Source organism: Parus major, chromosome 4A (genome assembly GCF_001522545.3).
Source record: "Parus major isolate Abel chromosome 4A, Parus_major1.1, whole genome shotgun sequence".
Taxonomy (NCBI): domain Eukaryota; kingdom Metazoa; phylum Chordata; class Aves; order Passeriformes; family Paridae; genus Parus; species Parus major.
Genome location: NC_031772.1, coordinates 16,968,034 through 16,983,782, shown reverse-complemented (window position 1 = coordinate 16,983,782; position 15,749 = coordinate 16,968,034). Strand labels below are relative to the sequence as shown.

The following is a 15,749-nucleotide window of genomic DNA, read 5'->3' as shown; positions in this document are numbered from 1 at the left end:
CAGACTCTGACCTTCATTGGCTCAGCAAAGTTGTGCTGGGCTGGCTAAAAAAATAAAACAATTCTATTTAAAACCAATTCAAAATCCAAAATTTGATACAGCTCAACTCATCTCGTAGTGTAAGAAGCTTGTGTGTTATGCTCAGGGCTTTATGTCATTTCACAGTTCCTCTTTTTTATGTTATGAACCAAACATCCAGTCCAGAATGGGCTGGGGTGGATCACAATTCCAGAGGATTCTGTGCAAGGTGTCACTGGAAATGCCTTGAACTCTTATCCCAGACATTCACATGCTTTTGCCTGGAGCAAATAAGTGGGAAAACACCTCAGGGTGCTGTCTGAAAAAGATGAGGAGTCTGGGAGAAGAGGATAAAGGATTTTAATCCTTAAGAAAGTGTCTGAGATAAATGCCATGGTTGGTTGATAGTGGAGCCTGGGCTGAAAGCAAACCCTGCTGGAAAAGGGGTGTGGAAAGGAGGAACTTGTTGCTGAAGGGGTTTATGCTCTTTAATGTTGTATTTAGACTTATACTTTTTAATATTTGAAGTCTGTGCATTGCCATTGGACAAGGGAGAAATATCTCCTTTCAGGAAAAACAAATCATCTCCCAGATTAATCTGAATTTTCACTCCAGACAATGTTTACATGACTTGGCTTTAGTTTTGCCTCAAAATACTCAACGTCATGAAAAAAAATGAATGTGACTTCACAGAAATCTGCCTGATACTCTTTTGTAAACAGCAAATTCCCTTCCTCATAAAAGGCAGTGATGGAGAATTCCATCTGCATCCGTTGCCAGCCCCCTGAGACACAGCAGAAGGTCAGACTGGACAATATCACATCCCCTGAGCCAAAATGATGCTTCTTAACAGGCAAAAACAAATATTTTCCTCCCCCAGCCATAGCTGGACAGTCAGAAATACTGACCTGGGAATAGTTCATTCCACACTGCTCCAGTGCTGAATATCTCAGTGCTGTGAAAAAAACGTGGTGTGACTTTTTCCAGCCTCCTTTTCTTATTGTTTTTATTCCCCATCTGAGGACACTCATCCAAGAATTGGATAGGCAAACATGTTCTGAGGGAGCAATAAAGAGATGGAGCTGAAGAGTGGGTGGCCTTTGAGTCTGGTGAGTGACCCTGCAGCCCTTGGCTGACCTTGGCCACACTGGGGTGTGTCTGGAAATGGGGTCAGGGAATTTCTCTCATTTCTTTGTCCCTGGCCATCCTCTTTTATTGCATTGAATGCAAAAACATTCCCCCTGCTTTGGTGCATGGCTACATTCAGGTTTTCTTTAAAATGTTGCTACTGCAGCTACCTGTTTGTTTTCTTTTAATGGAGCATCACCACCTCAAAATCAGGGTAAATCCTTGTAAAAGGATTTTGTAATTGAAATTTGTAAAATTTTGCAAGAAAACTTCAGATTAGTGACCCCCAAAATTGTCCCTTTAGGATGGAAAACTCTCACTTTTCCCAGGAAGTTTAAACATACACATTTTTAACCAATTAAATTGTAACTTTAAATAATTTTTCCCCCCCTCACATTGTGTCCCAGTTGTTGTAGCTTTGGAATAGCTGAAAATCGAGTTTCATGGAGGTTGGAATTGCTCTGAACTATTGGTTTATATGATCAGTAGAGACACAGGGCTGTCTCCAGTGTCACAGGACCATGGCAGTGGCAGGGCAGTGTCTGTGCCCTGCCCTTTGAAAGGAGCTGAGCTTTGCTTCCAGGAGACTTTGGACATCTGGCTGAGAGAATCTGATGTGGCCAGAGGTGAATCCTGTCCTGAGAATGGCATCTCTGATTGCTGCTGCTCAGGAAAGGTCACACAGGTTGTGGTCCTGAGTTTGGAGAAGGGAATAGGTGCAGGGGGAAGAGGGCAGGAGGCAAAGGCTGAATTCTGGTAAATTCAATGAAAAACAAAGTGTTATTGTCAAACAAGGCAGCTTTTCCCTGCAGGTGCCATGGATGTGCTGCAGTTCTGTAGCATCACAAACTCAGAGCAGCAGGAGGTGATTTGGGGTGCTTTGTTCTTGTCTGAGGGTTCTGGGAGAGCAGCAAATCTTTTTTTGTATTCTGGAGGGATTTCTGGGCCACAGAGGCACAGGACTGGCAGGGTTGTGGGGTTGAGGGAGAGTTCAGCCCATCACTGAGCCCTTCCAGCCCTGTCAGCGCTCTGGAGAGAGCGGCTGTGCTGCTCCAGGGGACAGGTGGAACCTACAGGCAGCCAACATACACACCATGTTCCCCAATTCTGAATTTTTGGGGTTTTTTTTCTTCCAAAACATCGATTCAGATCTTCCCCAAACACTCGTGTCAGGGCAAGGCTGAAAGCCATGGGCTGAGCATTAGTCACCACTAGCCCCAAACTGAAAAAGGAAAAAAGAACACCATAAAAATGTCTGTGGTGCATTTGGTTTTGTGACAGGATTTAGTGGAGAGGGAGGAGGGGGAAGAAGCATTTCTCAATCCCCAAGTAGCTGAGTTTTCTTTCACACAAGGCTGGAGCTCTGGCAGGCTCTTCCCCTTGTTCCTTGTGCTTTATCTGACTTCCAGGGGCTGCTGCTGCTGGGTGATGGGCACAAGTTCACAGGGGAACTGCACATCCTGAGCTCAGGTGTGCAGACAGAACCTGGGGCTAAACCTGCCTTCTGTGGCTTTCCATGCCCACAGTGCCCTCCTGATCTCAGCAAGGGCTGTTTCAGCCAGGTCACTCCTGACCCTGGGTTTTGTTGGATGGAGATTTCTCTGAGAGCTGTCCCCTGGGGGGCCACTTCTCTTTTTTCACTCCACAGGCAGATTTTTTTCAGCCACAACAAGGTTGTAAAAGACTTTTTGCATGCACTGGAGCATCCAGTGCAGCTGGGCTTGGTTATTTTTCTTCCTGGGGCTCACTGCAAATGCCCTGGCACACAGCCTGCTCTGGGGAGGGTTCTGTGACCATGCTGGGGTTCATTACAGGATGGACAATCCCATTTACCTCTTCAACCCCACAACCACAGCATCCTGTCTGTGCTGCCTTCCTTTAGATGAGGTTGGTTCAGTGTCAGCTGCAGCTGAATTTTTACATCCATGTTCAGAAGAATTGCCTTTGCCCCTGCTTCCCTCCTCTGTCTCTGCAGGAGTTGACTCAGGGTGATGGGAGGGTGGGAGAAGGGAAGAAATTGGAAACAATTCTCAGCTCTGACAGAAATCAACATGCTTTAAAAAATTTAAGGGAATGGTTTCTGGGCTTGAGTAGATCAGTCTGATAGTGCCTGCCTCTGTAGGTGTCGTGTGCAAGCAAAGGTGGATTATTTTTCATGCTAGGGCTGGGTTCTTTAAAGGGTGCTGAAGAAAGAAAGCTCTAAATACTACAGAAACCTTTGAAAATCTTAATTGCAAACAATTGCTGCTCTTCTTTCTTCTTCCCTTGGCTGAATTTCTGTTTTTGTCTGAGACAGTTGACAGACCCTAATCTGTTAAAAAATCATCTTTCCCCTTCTTTGGACATCTGAGATATCTCTTAATGTTTTACAGTTAATGATTTCTACAGTGCAGCTTCAGCTAACACCTGTGAGGATACACAGCTAATTAATTAACCCTCTGATTGTCTTTCTCCCTACTAATAACCAATACTGCATAACTCTTACTCCATGAATATTGGTAATACTTACACCAGGACAAGATGTTCAGGGCTGAGGGGAATTTTCTCCTTTAGCTGAATTATTCTAGGAGTCAATGCATGTACCCCTGCTCAATCAGTTACCTGCTGTACTTTCAGTGGTCTCAAATAAAACCCATCCTTTCTTTTTTAAAGTTCTTTTTTATAATTGTAGGGAATTGTGGCAGAACAAGACACAAACCACTGGCTGCAGTGAGATGGGAGTCTCTTATCTCCCGTGGTTCACTTTGTTTTGCAAAACCTCTGTGGTGGGGATGCAGAGCTGGTGAAATAAATTACTTGGAGTACTCTCAAGTGGTGCTGCTGGAGCCCTGCAGGAATCTCCCTTAGTTTGGAACTCATCAGGATTTTCATTACTGCTTGGATGAGGGGCAGGGGAGGCACATATGGGAATTCTGTGGGATCCAGACTCAAACAGGATTGCAAGCCAGTTGACCAGGTTGTTACAGATAAAGGGACCATTTAAAATCAGGAAAAAAAGGGGTTTGTGAGCCACTTTATTCCTCAGAGCATCAGAGTCTGAGTGTCAGATATTCCAATCCTACACAGCAAGGATGGGAGGTGGCACAAACAGACTTCTGTCATGCAAATGAAAATTGGTGGGACAATGAGAGCATCGGGGCTTTCAGCAGAGCCATGAGGTCCTGAAACCTCCAACCTCACTTCCAGCCCCTGCCCAGCCCAGCTGGAGCTCTGCAGATGGGGTTTATTCCATCCTGTACATGTGGGAGGGCACAACTGGGGACAGCTCTGCGTTTGGACCGTGGGATGCTCCCTGCAGGCACAAAAACTGCAACAACTGCTTTTATCGTGTAGTAGGATCCAGAATCTGCCTTTAAACGTTGCCTTGGAAATGGGAGGATGTTTCTTTCACAGCACAGATGGGGGGAAATGATGCCTTAAGTTTTGGCTTTCGTATTTTCCACGTTCTGCACTGCACTGGTTCATAACTCTGGAGTTCATACAGAGTGTCAGCAGGTTCTCCCCACAGCCCAGGCAGACACAACAATCCTTTCCCAGCCCCAGAACCAAGGACACCGCTGCAGCTCCAGGCCCAGAAAGTGCAAACAGCCCCGAGCTGAGGAGAGCAACCTGGGAGGATGGGACTGCATCACCTGAAACTGGACAATTAACCCCAGTATGGAAATGGACCAAAACCTATAAAAGTGTGAAAACTCGTGACCTCTCTCCCACCTTGGGTGTAGCCTTGGCTGGGCTCTTGTACTGCCCAAGGTGTATCCTTTGAAGGCCTTTTAATAAATACCCACCTTATTCTTTAACTCTGCCCAGCCCCTGTTCCAGGCAGCCTCTTTAGGTGTCAATGATGCAAGATGATCCTGAGAAAAGGGATTGGGACTCCTGAAGTGCCTGGATCTCATCTCATGTCAGTGTCTCCTCCTTGTAATTCCTGATAGTAACTGGCTTGACCCTCAGCTATCCTAAACTGGGAACATTATATATCCTAACTGCTGGGAGAATAGTAGAAAAATATATTTTTTAATTTTTTTTATCTATATTCTTTCTAATTTTTAATTTTTTACATGCTTGAGGCAACCAAAAATGCTTGAAGATCCTCACAAGGACTGCAGAACAATATATTGAAAGAGCACATTTCTAACTTGTGCTGGGGGAGTTGTGGCATAAACAGATAAAAGCATTCCTAAGAATTTACAATATGGCATAAGTGGTGAAAATCACCAAGCCCAGAAGAGAGGAAAGAGCTGAAATGAGGTTGTGCCTCAGTGTTACTGTGTCTCATCTGAGCCACGCAGTGTTGTAATGTATTAATGACAAAAGAACCAGAATTGGTGGCATTTTCTTACTTTAGCCCCAGAACTGCAGGGCTCTTAGGTGGCTTAATGAGAAAGGGTTTATCAAGCAGGACCCTGGAGAATTTGGTGACTCTGGTGGAAGCAGGGAGGTGCTGTTTCTGACTCTGCTCTTCCCTGTTTGCTTTGGAGCCCAGCACTCAGCAAATGCTGATCTCATCCATCAGGTTTGGCAGCTGGCACATGCTCTGTTCTTCCTCTGAGGACTTTGTGAGATGTGAGACACACTTCAATTAAAAGATGGCAGTTTAATGTGGTTCTTTTTATCAAAACAAACCAAATAAGATCTTTGTAATACACAGCAGTGCTTAATTTCTAAGACTAATTAAAGTTTTGGCTTTCACTAGTGACAGAAAAGTTTGGACAGTTTTAACCCCAATGGCTCCATTTATCCCTCATTTATTATTCTAACAAGAAAAACAAACTAGAAATTATTAATGCCAGAAATGCCAGGAAATGGGATATAAAATTGAATCTAGCCCACATGGATGTGGGATGTGTTCTACTACCACGAAAGCCGAGTGGCCAGCTGCTGTCAGCCCCTGGGTGGATTTACATCCCTGAAGTGCCAGCCTGGAGGTGCTGCTGCCATCCCATGTCAGAGCATCCAGGGAGGCTGAATGAATCCATCCAAGATGCTGATGAGTATCTTGTATGTGGTCAGTTTTCCTCTCAGGCACCATTTTGTTACTCAGATTTTTGTTAATGTCTCTTAATAAGCTTTGAATTTTCTCTGAGTGCAGACACGAGAGAATTCCTGACAGAAGAGCAGTGTCATGTAATGATCAGTTGCTTGTTTCCCAAAAGGCATTTGAAATGTCAGCTGTTATTTAATGAGAAAAGTCTCATGCCAAAAATCACAATTTTATTAGGGAAAACAGCTGCAGCTCTATGAATTCCATGCTCTGAGCTGATTTCAGGTACTAAAGCAGCCCAGGAAAACCATCAGCTGAGCACTGAGGTGTTTTTTTCTCTGGAAATGAGTTCATCTGGCACTGATCTGTCAGAGTCACATCAGAGAGATGCCTGTGGGCTCTAGGCAGGCTTGGGTTGAAGTCCTGCTCTTTTGTGATCATCATCTTTAATTACCAAAGGGCAGAGAGAATCCATAGGTCAGGAGCACAGCTCCTTCCCCTGCTGCTGATGGCAGACAGGACAGACTCCAGGAAACCTGGCCTCTCCTGCCACTTCGAGGTGAGATGGAGTTATTTATTCTGCATTTCTAATGCTTGGCTATAGGATTGTTTCCAGAGTGTTGAAATTCAGGTTTGTTAAAGTGTGAAAGAGCAGAATTTCCTGCCACTGCCTGCTCTGCCATCCTCTCAGCCCATCAGGAGGAGCAGTGAGTGACAGGAGAGTGTCAGGAATTGAGCCCTGCAGGTTCCACACCAGTCAGGGATGGTCCCACGAGTTTTTGCTGAAGTGTTGGTGGGAATTCCCTCTCCATTCAGCAGGATACCTCTGCCAAGGATTCCATGGACATCCCTGCTGCAGAATACACCCCCGTGGCTCTCCTGTGGTCCATGACACTGAGAGGTTCTGCCTCCAGGGCAAGGGATAATCCAGGGAGGAGCAGGGAGACATCCCAGGAGGATCCAGGTGGGAATCTGCACGTGGATAGAGATGGAGCCAGGAAATGAGGGATGAATAATTCCAGCAGGAGCCAGATCCATGAAAATTGTGAGACCCAGGGAATTAAAGGTGTGCTTCACAAAGAGGTGTTCTCTTCCTGCCGTGGTGCTGAGGGGTTGGGGTCTCTGCAGTGACTCAGGCTGCTGCTGAAGGAGGGTTTCCAGCCAAAGGAATGGCAGTGAAGCCTTGGAGGGGCTGCCTGGAACAGAGGCAGGACAAAGTTAAGAGAATAAAGTGGGGATTTATTAAAGGCCTTTAACAGGTACACCCTGGGCAGTGCAAAAACCTCACAGAGGCTGCACCCAAGATGGTCACCAGTTTTTGTGCAGATATAAGTTTGTTCTATTTGCATATGAGAGGTTAATTGTCCAATTACAGCTTCAGGTAATGAAGTCACATTCCCCCAGTTTGCTTGCCCCCAATTCACTTTTGTTTATTCTTGTTGGGGCCTAAGGCTGGGAGGTGTCCTTGGGTTCCAGGCCCAGAGGAATTGTTTTGTTTGACCAAAGTGTGAAGACAGTAGTGAACACTTTATGTGAAGCCTAGAGTTATGCACTGTTGCAGCACAGCATTTGAAAAATATAAAGACTAAAACCTTAAGGCATCATTTCCCCTCTAGAGGCTTGACAAGAAGCTCAGAGCTCAGGTGGGAGCAGCATCAATTCCTGCTGCTTTTCCTGGCTGGAAGGATGCTGGGATCATTTCTGGAGCCTCCAGCAATCTCTGGTTTGCTTTTCCAGGACCTCTGTGAAGATCCCCACCTGCTTGTGGATGGAATGAGCTCCCACGACTTCCACCAGGGCAGGCTGGGGAACTGCTGGTTTGTGGCTGCCTGCTCCTGCCTGGCTCTGAGGAAAAGCCTCTGGCAGCAGGTGGGTGATGGGTGTGTGTGTGGTGCAGGAAATAAAGCTAATAAACTTTATTTAGGTTACTTGGCTGTTTCCCTGCCTACCAGTGGTTTTCTCCCTGGGATAAACAAGGGGTGAATTTTGCTGGATTCAAATCTTCCCTTTCTTTAACGTGTTCCAGGGCAGTCTGCCCTGGGAACAAACCTCAGCACAGTGCACTCACTGAACTTCCCCTTCCCTGGTTTCCCAGGTGATTCCAGACTACAAGGAGCAGGAATGGGACCCCAAAAACCCAAGGAAATACGCTGGGATTTTCCGGTTCCGTTTCTGGCGCTTTGGGGAGTGGACAGAGGTGGTGGTGGATGATTTGCTGCCAACAGAGAATGGGGAGCTGATCTACTGCCACTCCAACGTCAGCAATGAATTCTGGAGCGCTTTGCTGGAGAAAGCTTATGCTAAGTATGAGCTGGTTTGTTGTCCTTGTAGTCCTCAGTGTCGTCCCTCTGTCTGTTTTGTCCTTCAATTCTGTCAGACTTTCCGTAGGTTTTGGTTTTGCTGCTGGTAAAGAATGTAAAAAAGATTGAGAGCTCCTTCTTTGATCTCTGTTAAGGATGTAAATCATAAAGGAATGCAATGCAGTCCACTTCAGCAGCCCAAATCCTTAAGGATCCTAGAAAGCAGAGAAGATTTATCTGCAGTCTGCTCAGGCTTTTTTGTTCTGTTGTTTTTCCCTCGGTGAGACAAGAACATCTTCCCTCCCTTCAAGCCAAATTAGAGCACTTGTTGCAGCCCCCTGTAAAGTGTTTCTGTGTTGTCCCCAGGCTGGCTGGATCCTACCAAGCCCTGGATGGAGGCTGTGCTGCAGAAGCCCTGGTGGATTTCACTGGAGCAGTGGCAGAATCCATCAATTTGGCAGAGGGCAGATATGGTGAGGTTATTTATGAGCAGATGAAGCTGTTTGAAGACTTGATGAAAGTGCATAAAAGAGGAGGGTTCATCAGCTGCTCCATTTCGGTGAGTACAGAGAGCTGGATGTTCAGGGTTTATTTCAATGAAAATATTCTGGAAGAAATACCATTATCAGGATATTGAGCACGCCCTTCCTTTGCATGTTTGGAAAAGCTTTGTGTGGAGAAATCCAGCAAGGGCTTCCAGCTCCAGGAGCCACTAAATACAGTCACAGCTGCTTGTGCTGCCACTTCACTGTGTGCCTGAAATTCTTTTTTTTTCTGAATGGCCACAGCTGTGAATCGACCTGAGGCAAATCCACCCTAATTTACAGAGCAGATAGCTGATTGCTTTATTTCTTAGAGAAATCTCTTTAGAGAAAACAGCTCTGGCACGGAGCTGCTGAGATGACTTTGGTTGTGCCAGTGCAGCCAGGGTAAGAGTGGAGCTGAGCTGGAAGGCTGAGCTCACCTGCTTATTCAGGAAATGCTGTTTGATACTGAATACACTGAATAATCTCCCCACTGGAATGAAGGTGCAGAACCTGCCTGTGCTGGCTCAGGTGAGGCTCAGGTAACTCAGTGCCCACAGATAGGAGGCTGTGAGGTCCCTGTGGTCGAGAGAGGGGATGGTTTCTGAGGAAGATTTACCTCTCTCCAGTCCTGTGCTGGAAGATGGATGAATAACAGCTCCCAAAAGATGCTTTGTGCTTCACAAAGCACCAATGGGCCAGCCCTGGAGGAGGCAAACCTTTGACAGCTGGGCTGAGCTCCCATTCTGTCTAAATCTGCAATGTCAGGCCCTGGCTGGGCAGTGCTGGGATCCTCACCTTGTCCAGAGCCTTTATCACATGTGAAGGGCTCACAAACTGCACCTGAATATTTCCTAAAAGATTCCTATTAAATTATATTTTTTTTGATAATTGATCTTGAACCATTAATCCAGCAGCCCAGAGAAAAGGGATCATTTTCTAGGAGCTGCAGGGTTGGCATCTAAGTGCACTTCAGCATTTTCCTGCCACAGCTTCAGTTTAAAACCTTAGATAAGGCTGATCTTAGCTAAATCACCTAAACATTTTGCTTTAATTTCCCTATCTGTGAACGAAGGTGATTCATTCAGAAATTCTTGTGAGTATGAAGAGAGTTGTGGAATTGTCAGGAATGACAGAAGATCAGCTGGGTTTGGAGGTTCCTGAAAGTGTCACCTGTTTATCTGGCCCTGGCCTTGCACCAGGACCAAGGAGGAAACCTGCTACCCTGTGGGACACAAACTTTAACCTGAGATAGAACAGGACTGTCCCTTCCAGCAGCATCAGGAAACAGCTCAGAAACAAAAGCTTCAAGGCCTTTGGGTTTTGTTTTACCTTTTTTTTCCATAAGGCCTGAATTTTTATTTAAAGAATTCCATCTGATTTGCTCAGGCCAGGCTGGCAGAGCAGTCTGGTGTGAGTTGTTACTGCAGACATTGTTTTGGGAATGATTGGTTGCTCCCAAATGTGAGAGCAGCTCTGTTTCTTAACAACAATTTGGTGAGGTGATTGACTCAGTACAGGGAGCTGTGTTTTAAAAAGCAATTAATTAGGCAGTTGTAATTCTTTCACTGATTCCTGGCATTATGTTTCCCCCTTTCAAATTAATCACAAATGCTTCTAAAAATTGATTACAGAGAGGCCATTCCTAAGTTTGCCTGCATTTGTCACTTTTTGATGTATTACACACAGAGTGGAGCTTGCTAGGTGTAGATTATTTAATACTCAGGTGGTTTCATTGCTGCCTTACAAACATGTCATCATTTTCCTTGGGTTACAGAATGGCCCTGAGCATCCCCATTTGGAAATCTGAACAGACAGGAGATGTTTCAATATCTCATTTGAATAAAGAAATGAATATCTTGAGAATGAGGTGGGAAAAGCCAGCAGTGAGAAGAGCCTGGGGGGGTAATAAAGGCAGCAGGAGAAGTTCCAGACTCCTGTGCTGTCAAGGACTCCTTGTTTGCTTTTAGCTGTGAAAAATGGGAGTGAAAGTGTTTCACTGGAGGGAGCCCAGAGCCAGGAACATCAGCCAGGCTGGGGGAACACTTGAGCTGATTCTTTGGGAGCTGTTGTCAGCAAGAGGCACAGGGGGCTTGGTGACACTCTCACAGTTGCCAGACCATTTGTCAGTTCCAATTTGACAGGAATTTCTCTTTTGCCCTTCTTTTATTTTCTTTTTTTTTTTAATGTGATTTCTTACCTTTGGGGACTGAGCACTGTTGTATCAGTGCAATGTTTGCCTTAGGACAAGGACCTTGTCTGTCTGGAGCAGTTAAATTTTGAAATGGGTAAAAATATCTGAGGAAGTACTCTGTGCATTTCACAACTGTGAGAAGTCCTTATTTATATTTAAATATTCATATATTTATATTAATATTTTAATGTGTAATGATAAATAATATATTTCTATTTAAATATTTGCATTAATAACACCAAGAGGCCGTGCCTCTTGCTCTCTCCACCACAGCCAAGGCTTGATTGAGCATTAATTAGATAATTACAAGTTTACAGAGCAGGATCTGCACTGAGTCAAATCTTCTTTCCTTGAAGCCCAAAGCAATGAGTGTTTCCAGGCCCTGTGGGTTTTAGATGAGAGAGACTCAAGGGTGGCTTGGTGGTGGTGGATTCAGTGAAGGTGTGGAGAATCTGGATCCAGGACCATCAAAACAACTCCAACACCTTTGTAGGATGCTGCTTTTCTGGGTTTAGATCAGGAGATTTGGATGCATTAAATGAAATTGTGCTCTTTTTCAGAGCTTGGCTTCTTTTATGTATTCTTAGATCAGCATCTGATCAGGTCTGGGGCATCAAACAGGAGAGTTCAGGGTCAGTTCAGGGTCAGTTCAGGGTCAGTTCAGGGACAGTTTAGGGACATTTTAGGGACAGTTTAGGGACAGCCTGATCACTGCTGGAAACTCTTATGTGGAGTTTATGGTGAGCAAACCCAGTTCCTAAAGCATCCTCTGGATCTTTGGCACAGGAGAGAGCCCTGCCAGGAGCGAGTGAGCTACAGCACAGGCTGCACAAATGGCTTGGAAGTTTCTTCACTTGTGCCTGTGCTCTCCCATTTTTACCCACTGCCAGATCCTGGGTATCAAATTTATCCCTACACAAGAGCAGCCACTGGACTCACCAGATAAATCCATGAGTGTCCAGGTGAGGACACCCCAGACAGCCTGGGCACGTCACCAGTGTCCAGAAGAGATGCCAAGGTTTTGGAAGGGCTGATAAAGCTTTTCCATCTGTCTCTGACTCTGAGGCCAGGAGAGACTGGCTGCAGCAGGCAGGATTCCCCTGTGCTCTGGGATTGTCTGGCACTGGGATTGCCTGCCACTATCAACGCCAGACCAGTGAGCCCCAGCTCTGATTCCCAGTGCTGTTATTTTCCTGCATAGTCAAATCACTGAGGAGCAGAAGAAAAACCAAATTTTTCTTGTCCTTCCCCTCCAACTTGGAGCTGTCAGGTTCCTGAGAGATGTGAGTTCTTTGTGTTTAATTGTCACCCTTTGTGCCCAAGGAGTCCTCTGGCCGCCCCAGCGAAGCAGAGACAGAGCTGGGGCTGATCGTGGGCCATGCCTACTCCGTGACTGCCATCGGGAAACTGCGCCTTGGAGAGAGGCTCCTGCTCTCCTTCAAGGCAGAAAAGCTGTTCATGGTCAGGCTGAGGAATCCCTGGGGGAAAAAAGAATGGCACGGTGCTTGGAGCGACAGGTGAGAGCTGCAAACGCGGTGTCAGGGGGTGAAGCTGTGCTGGGGCACCACAATTTGTGTTTAACTCTGCTGAGACACATCTGTACTCAGAGATGGCTGGACCTCTGTGCTATCTTCCTCTGAGAGAATGAGCACATCCTGGAGCAGTTTATGGCTCCCTGGACCTTATTTACTCCTTCCATCATTCTTCTGGCACATGGGAAGAAAAATAGCTCATGAGTCAAGAACACGAGGCTCGTTCCCAGCCTCACCATGAGCGTGTCTGTGACTCAGTTTCTCATCTGCCATTTCCAGCTGCTGGGGGTGGTAAAAGTCTTGTAGATCATTTAAGTGACTGGTGAAAAACACTGTAAAAGTGACACATTTGTGATTTCTGTATAATTAACTTTCTGATGAATTTTCATGTGGGCCATGGGCTTAGCAGGTAGCTCCACAGCAAGAGAAATGATTGCTGGAGGGGATGTCTCCCATCATGGGTGATTTATACATGAAAAATACGTGACAGTTCAGCACTGGGCTCACCAGTTAGCATTCTTTATTTAACAATGCAGTGTTCTTAACAGCAGCGTATTAATTTCTTACGATCCATGCTTTAGCTAGCAAAAATCTGCTCCTTTCAGAGAGATTGGTGTGGGTGAAATGAAAAGAATTCATGAAAGAGCTGCTGTGTCTTGTTTAACTGGAGCCCTCAGGGTTCTCCAGCAGCCTGTGTCTGGCACAGCTGCCACTCATGCCAGCACTGAGCACTCTGACAGTGGCCCATGGCTTTTGGTCTAACAGAATTAAATTGACAATTTCCAAATAGGTTAAGAAAATGTCTGGTAGGGAGAGCAGCCTCCCTTCCCTCCTTCCAGCCACCTCCAGCTTCAGCCTCCAAGTGCTTTAGGAAGGGCAGTGAGGAGCTGTGGCTCTGTTTGGCTGCTGTAACCATCAGGGCCAGGGTCTGGTTTGGCTTTCAGCAGGAGGCTGCTGGAATTTAGGGGCTGTGTCCCTGGAGGCTCTGGGCACTGCAGTGCTCCTCTGCAAACTGGACACTGTGTTCAGGCTCCAGCAGTTCCTTCTCAAAGCCCCCCCAGGGAAATCTCAGACCTCAGGCCTGTTTTATTAAGGTGATTAAAAGGCAGAGAGAATACTTTGGTCTAAGTGAAGCGTTGGATAATCTCCCGAGGAGGAAAAGCAGGTTTCATTTGAGGGGCCTTCAGGGAATGGAGTCAATCTCCTGTGACCTTGGAAACCAGCTCTTTGAGTGTTTAACAGTCCTAATGGAGGGAAATCGATACAATTCTGCTCTCCTTGAGCCTATTTCCTATTCATCTCTTTCCTTTTTAGTAGCTTTCAAATCAATTAATGTTTTAAAACTCCTCCTGAAAGCCTCACACTTTCATCAAAATCATCTGCCCTTTCAGTACTCTGATATTCCTTTTAAAACCACGGACCAGGAGAGATTTTTACTTCAATTCTTTTTTTCCAGGTGAGAGTTTTTATTTTATTTATTGTACTTATTGTTTTGATGGTTTTTTCTATTTTTTTTTTAATTAATTCCTTTTAGTTCTGAAGAGTGGAAGAAAGTCAGCGACTCTGAGCGCAAGAATTTGGGGCTGACTGTTGAGAACGATGGGGAGTTCTGGTGAGTGGGAGTGATGTGAAGGATTTGGAGACACTGGCTACAGTAACTGTCATTAATCTGCCATTCAACAGCTCCAAAAACAGATGGATAAACTTATCCCAAGGTCTGTGTCTTTCAAACTCCCAAGGGATGACAGGGGAGGATAAACAAAATGGATTTAAAACTAGTAGAACAAAATTAGTAGCTCTCAGAATCTATTTAATCATAATTTAATTTAATATAATAATTTAATATAATAATTTAATATAATAATTTAATACTCCTTGTATTAGGGATAATCTCTCAGAAACCAGCAGAACATGTGCTGGTTTACATGGCACAATGCCCAATATTGAACAGTGTTTGGACCAGTTAAATTTTGAAATAAATATCTGAGGAAGTACTGTGTGCACTTCACACCCTGTTCACTGACTACTGTGCCTGTCTGTAGGTCAGCCATGGCTGAGGCATCTAAAAATAGAGTTGCATCCAGTGAATTTTGATATTTGTTGGTGTTTTCCAGCATAGGAATGAGAAGTGTTCATTGTCTGGAGCTCTATTAATTTTGACCTTGCTTAAAGCTTATATCCTCAGCCCAGCAGGTGCTTCAAGAGATGATCAATATTGCACCAAGTGAGCTGGCAGGGCTCAGAGTGAAAAGAATTCTGGTGGCTTTGTCAGGACTGGCAGCTGCAGGGTTTGGATCTGTGCCATGAATAAGCCAAGCCATGATGGTAATTCAAGGAGCAAAGCTGTTTTTTAGTAGCTCTGCAGTCCAGCTCGTTCCTTTAGCAGGCACAGGTGAGATGGGGTTAAATAAAAGAGTGCAGAGGACTGAGTTCTGCTCAGGGACAGGTGTGACAATCAGGACTGTAATAATGAGGAGTGGATCCTGCTTTAATTGCAGGATTTATCAGTTTAATTGATCTCTTTGGCCTTTGTAAAATGTGATACCAAATCCAGCCTGGGAGGTTCAACCAGTCCTTTAGGCTGGTTTAACAGAGCAGATCCTGATCTGACCAGAAACACTGAGTGATGCTGCTCTGAATTAAGCTCTACAACTCTGTGACTGTGGATTCATGAATATTTCCACATGGAAAGCTTTCCAGTGAATCAGTTTGTCCCCTGAACAGCTGAGCAATGCCTCCTCTTCAAATTACTGGAAGATTTTGTGTTTTGGCTCTTTGTGTGAATATCACTGCTTGTTTTTAAACAAACCATTACTTCCCTGGTGTTCTGTGGAGCAGGATGACATTTGAGGACTGGTGTAAGAATTTCACAGATGTGGACATCTGCAGGACTGTGAACACCTCCTACTTCAGCCTCCACAAGACCTGGGAGAAGGAAATGATGTATGGGGCTTGGACAAAGCATCCAGAGCCTCTGCTGAACCGATCTGGGGGCTGCTTTGATAACAGAGAGACCTTCCTGCAGAACCCCCAGGTGGGAATCCCTGTGTTTTGTGAGGTATTTAATAACAG

At 45.4% G+C, this 15,749-nt stretch overlaps 1 protein-coding gene across 2 annotated transcripts in view; it reads left to right on the top strand.

Moving 5' to 3' along the window:
• Positions 1-15,749, top strand: part of CAPN6 (calpain 6) — a 49,965-nt gene that overhangs the window by 21,440 nt on the left and 12,776 nt on the right. For both annotated transcript variants that reach the window (XM_033514123.1, XM_015626253.3), the window contains exons 4-9: positions 7,865-7,996; positions 8,223-8,431; positions 8,794-8,986; positions 12,469-12,662; positions 14,212-14,289; positions 15,516-15,711. In XM_033514123.1, the coding sequence (XP_033370014.1) occupies positions 7,865-7,996; positions 8,223-8,431; positions 8,794-8,986; positions 12,469-12,662; positions 14,212-14,289; positions 15,516-15,711 (1,002 nt within the window). The remainder of the gene's footprint in view (positions 1-7,864; positions 7,997-8,222; positions 8,432-8,793; positions 8,987-12,468; positions 12,663-14,211; positions 14,290-15,515; positions 15,712-15,749) is intronic.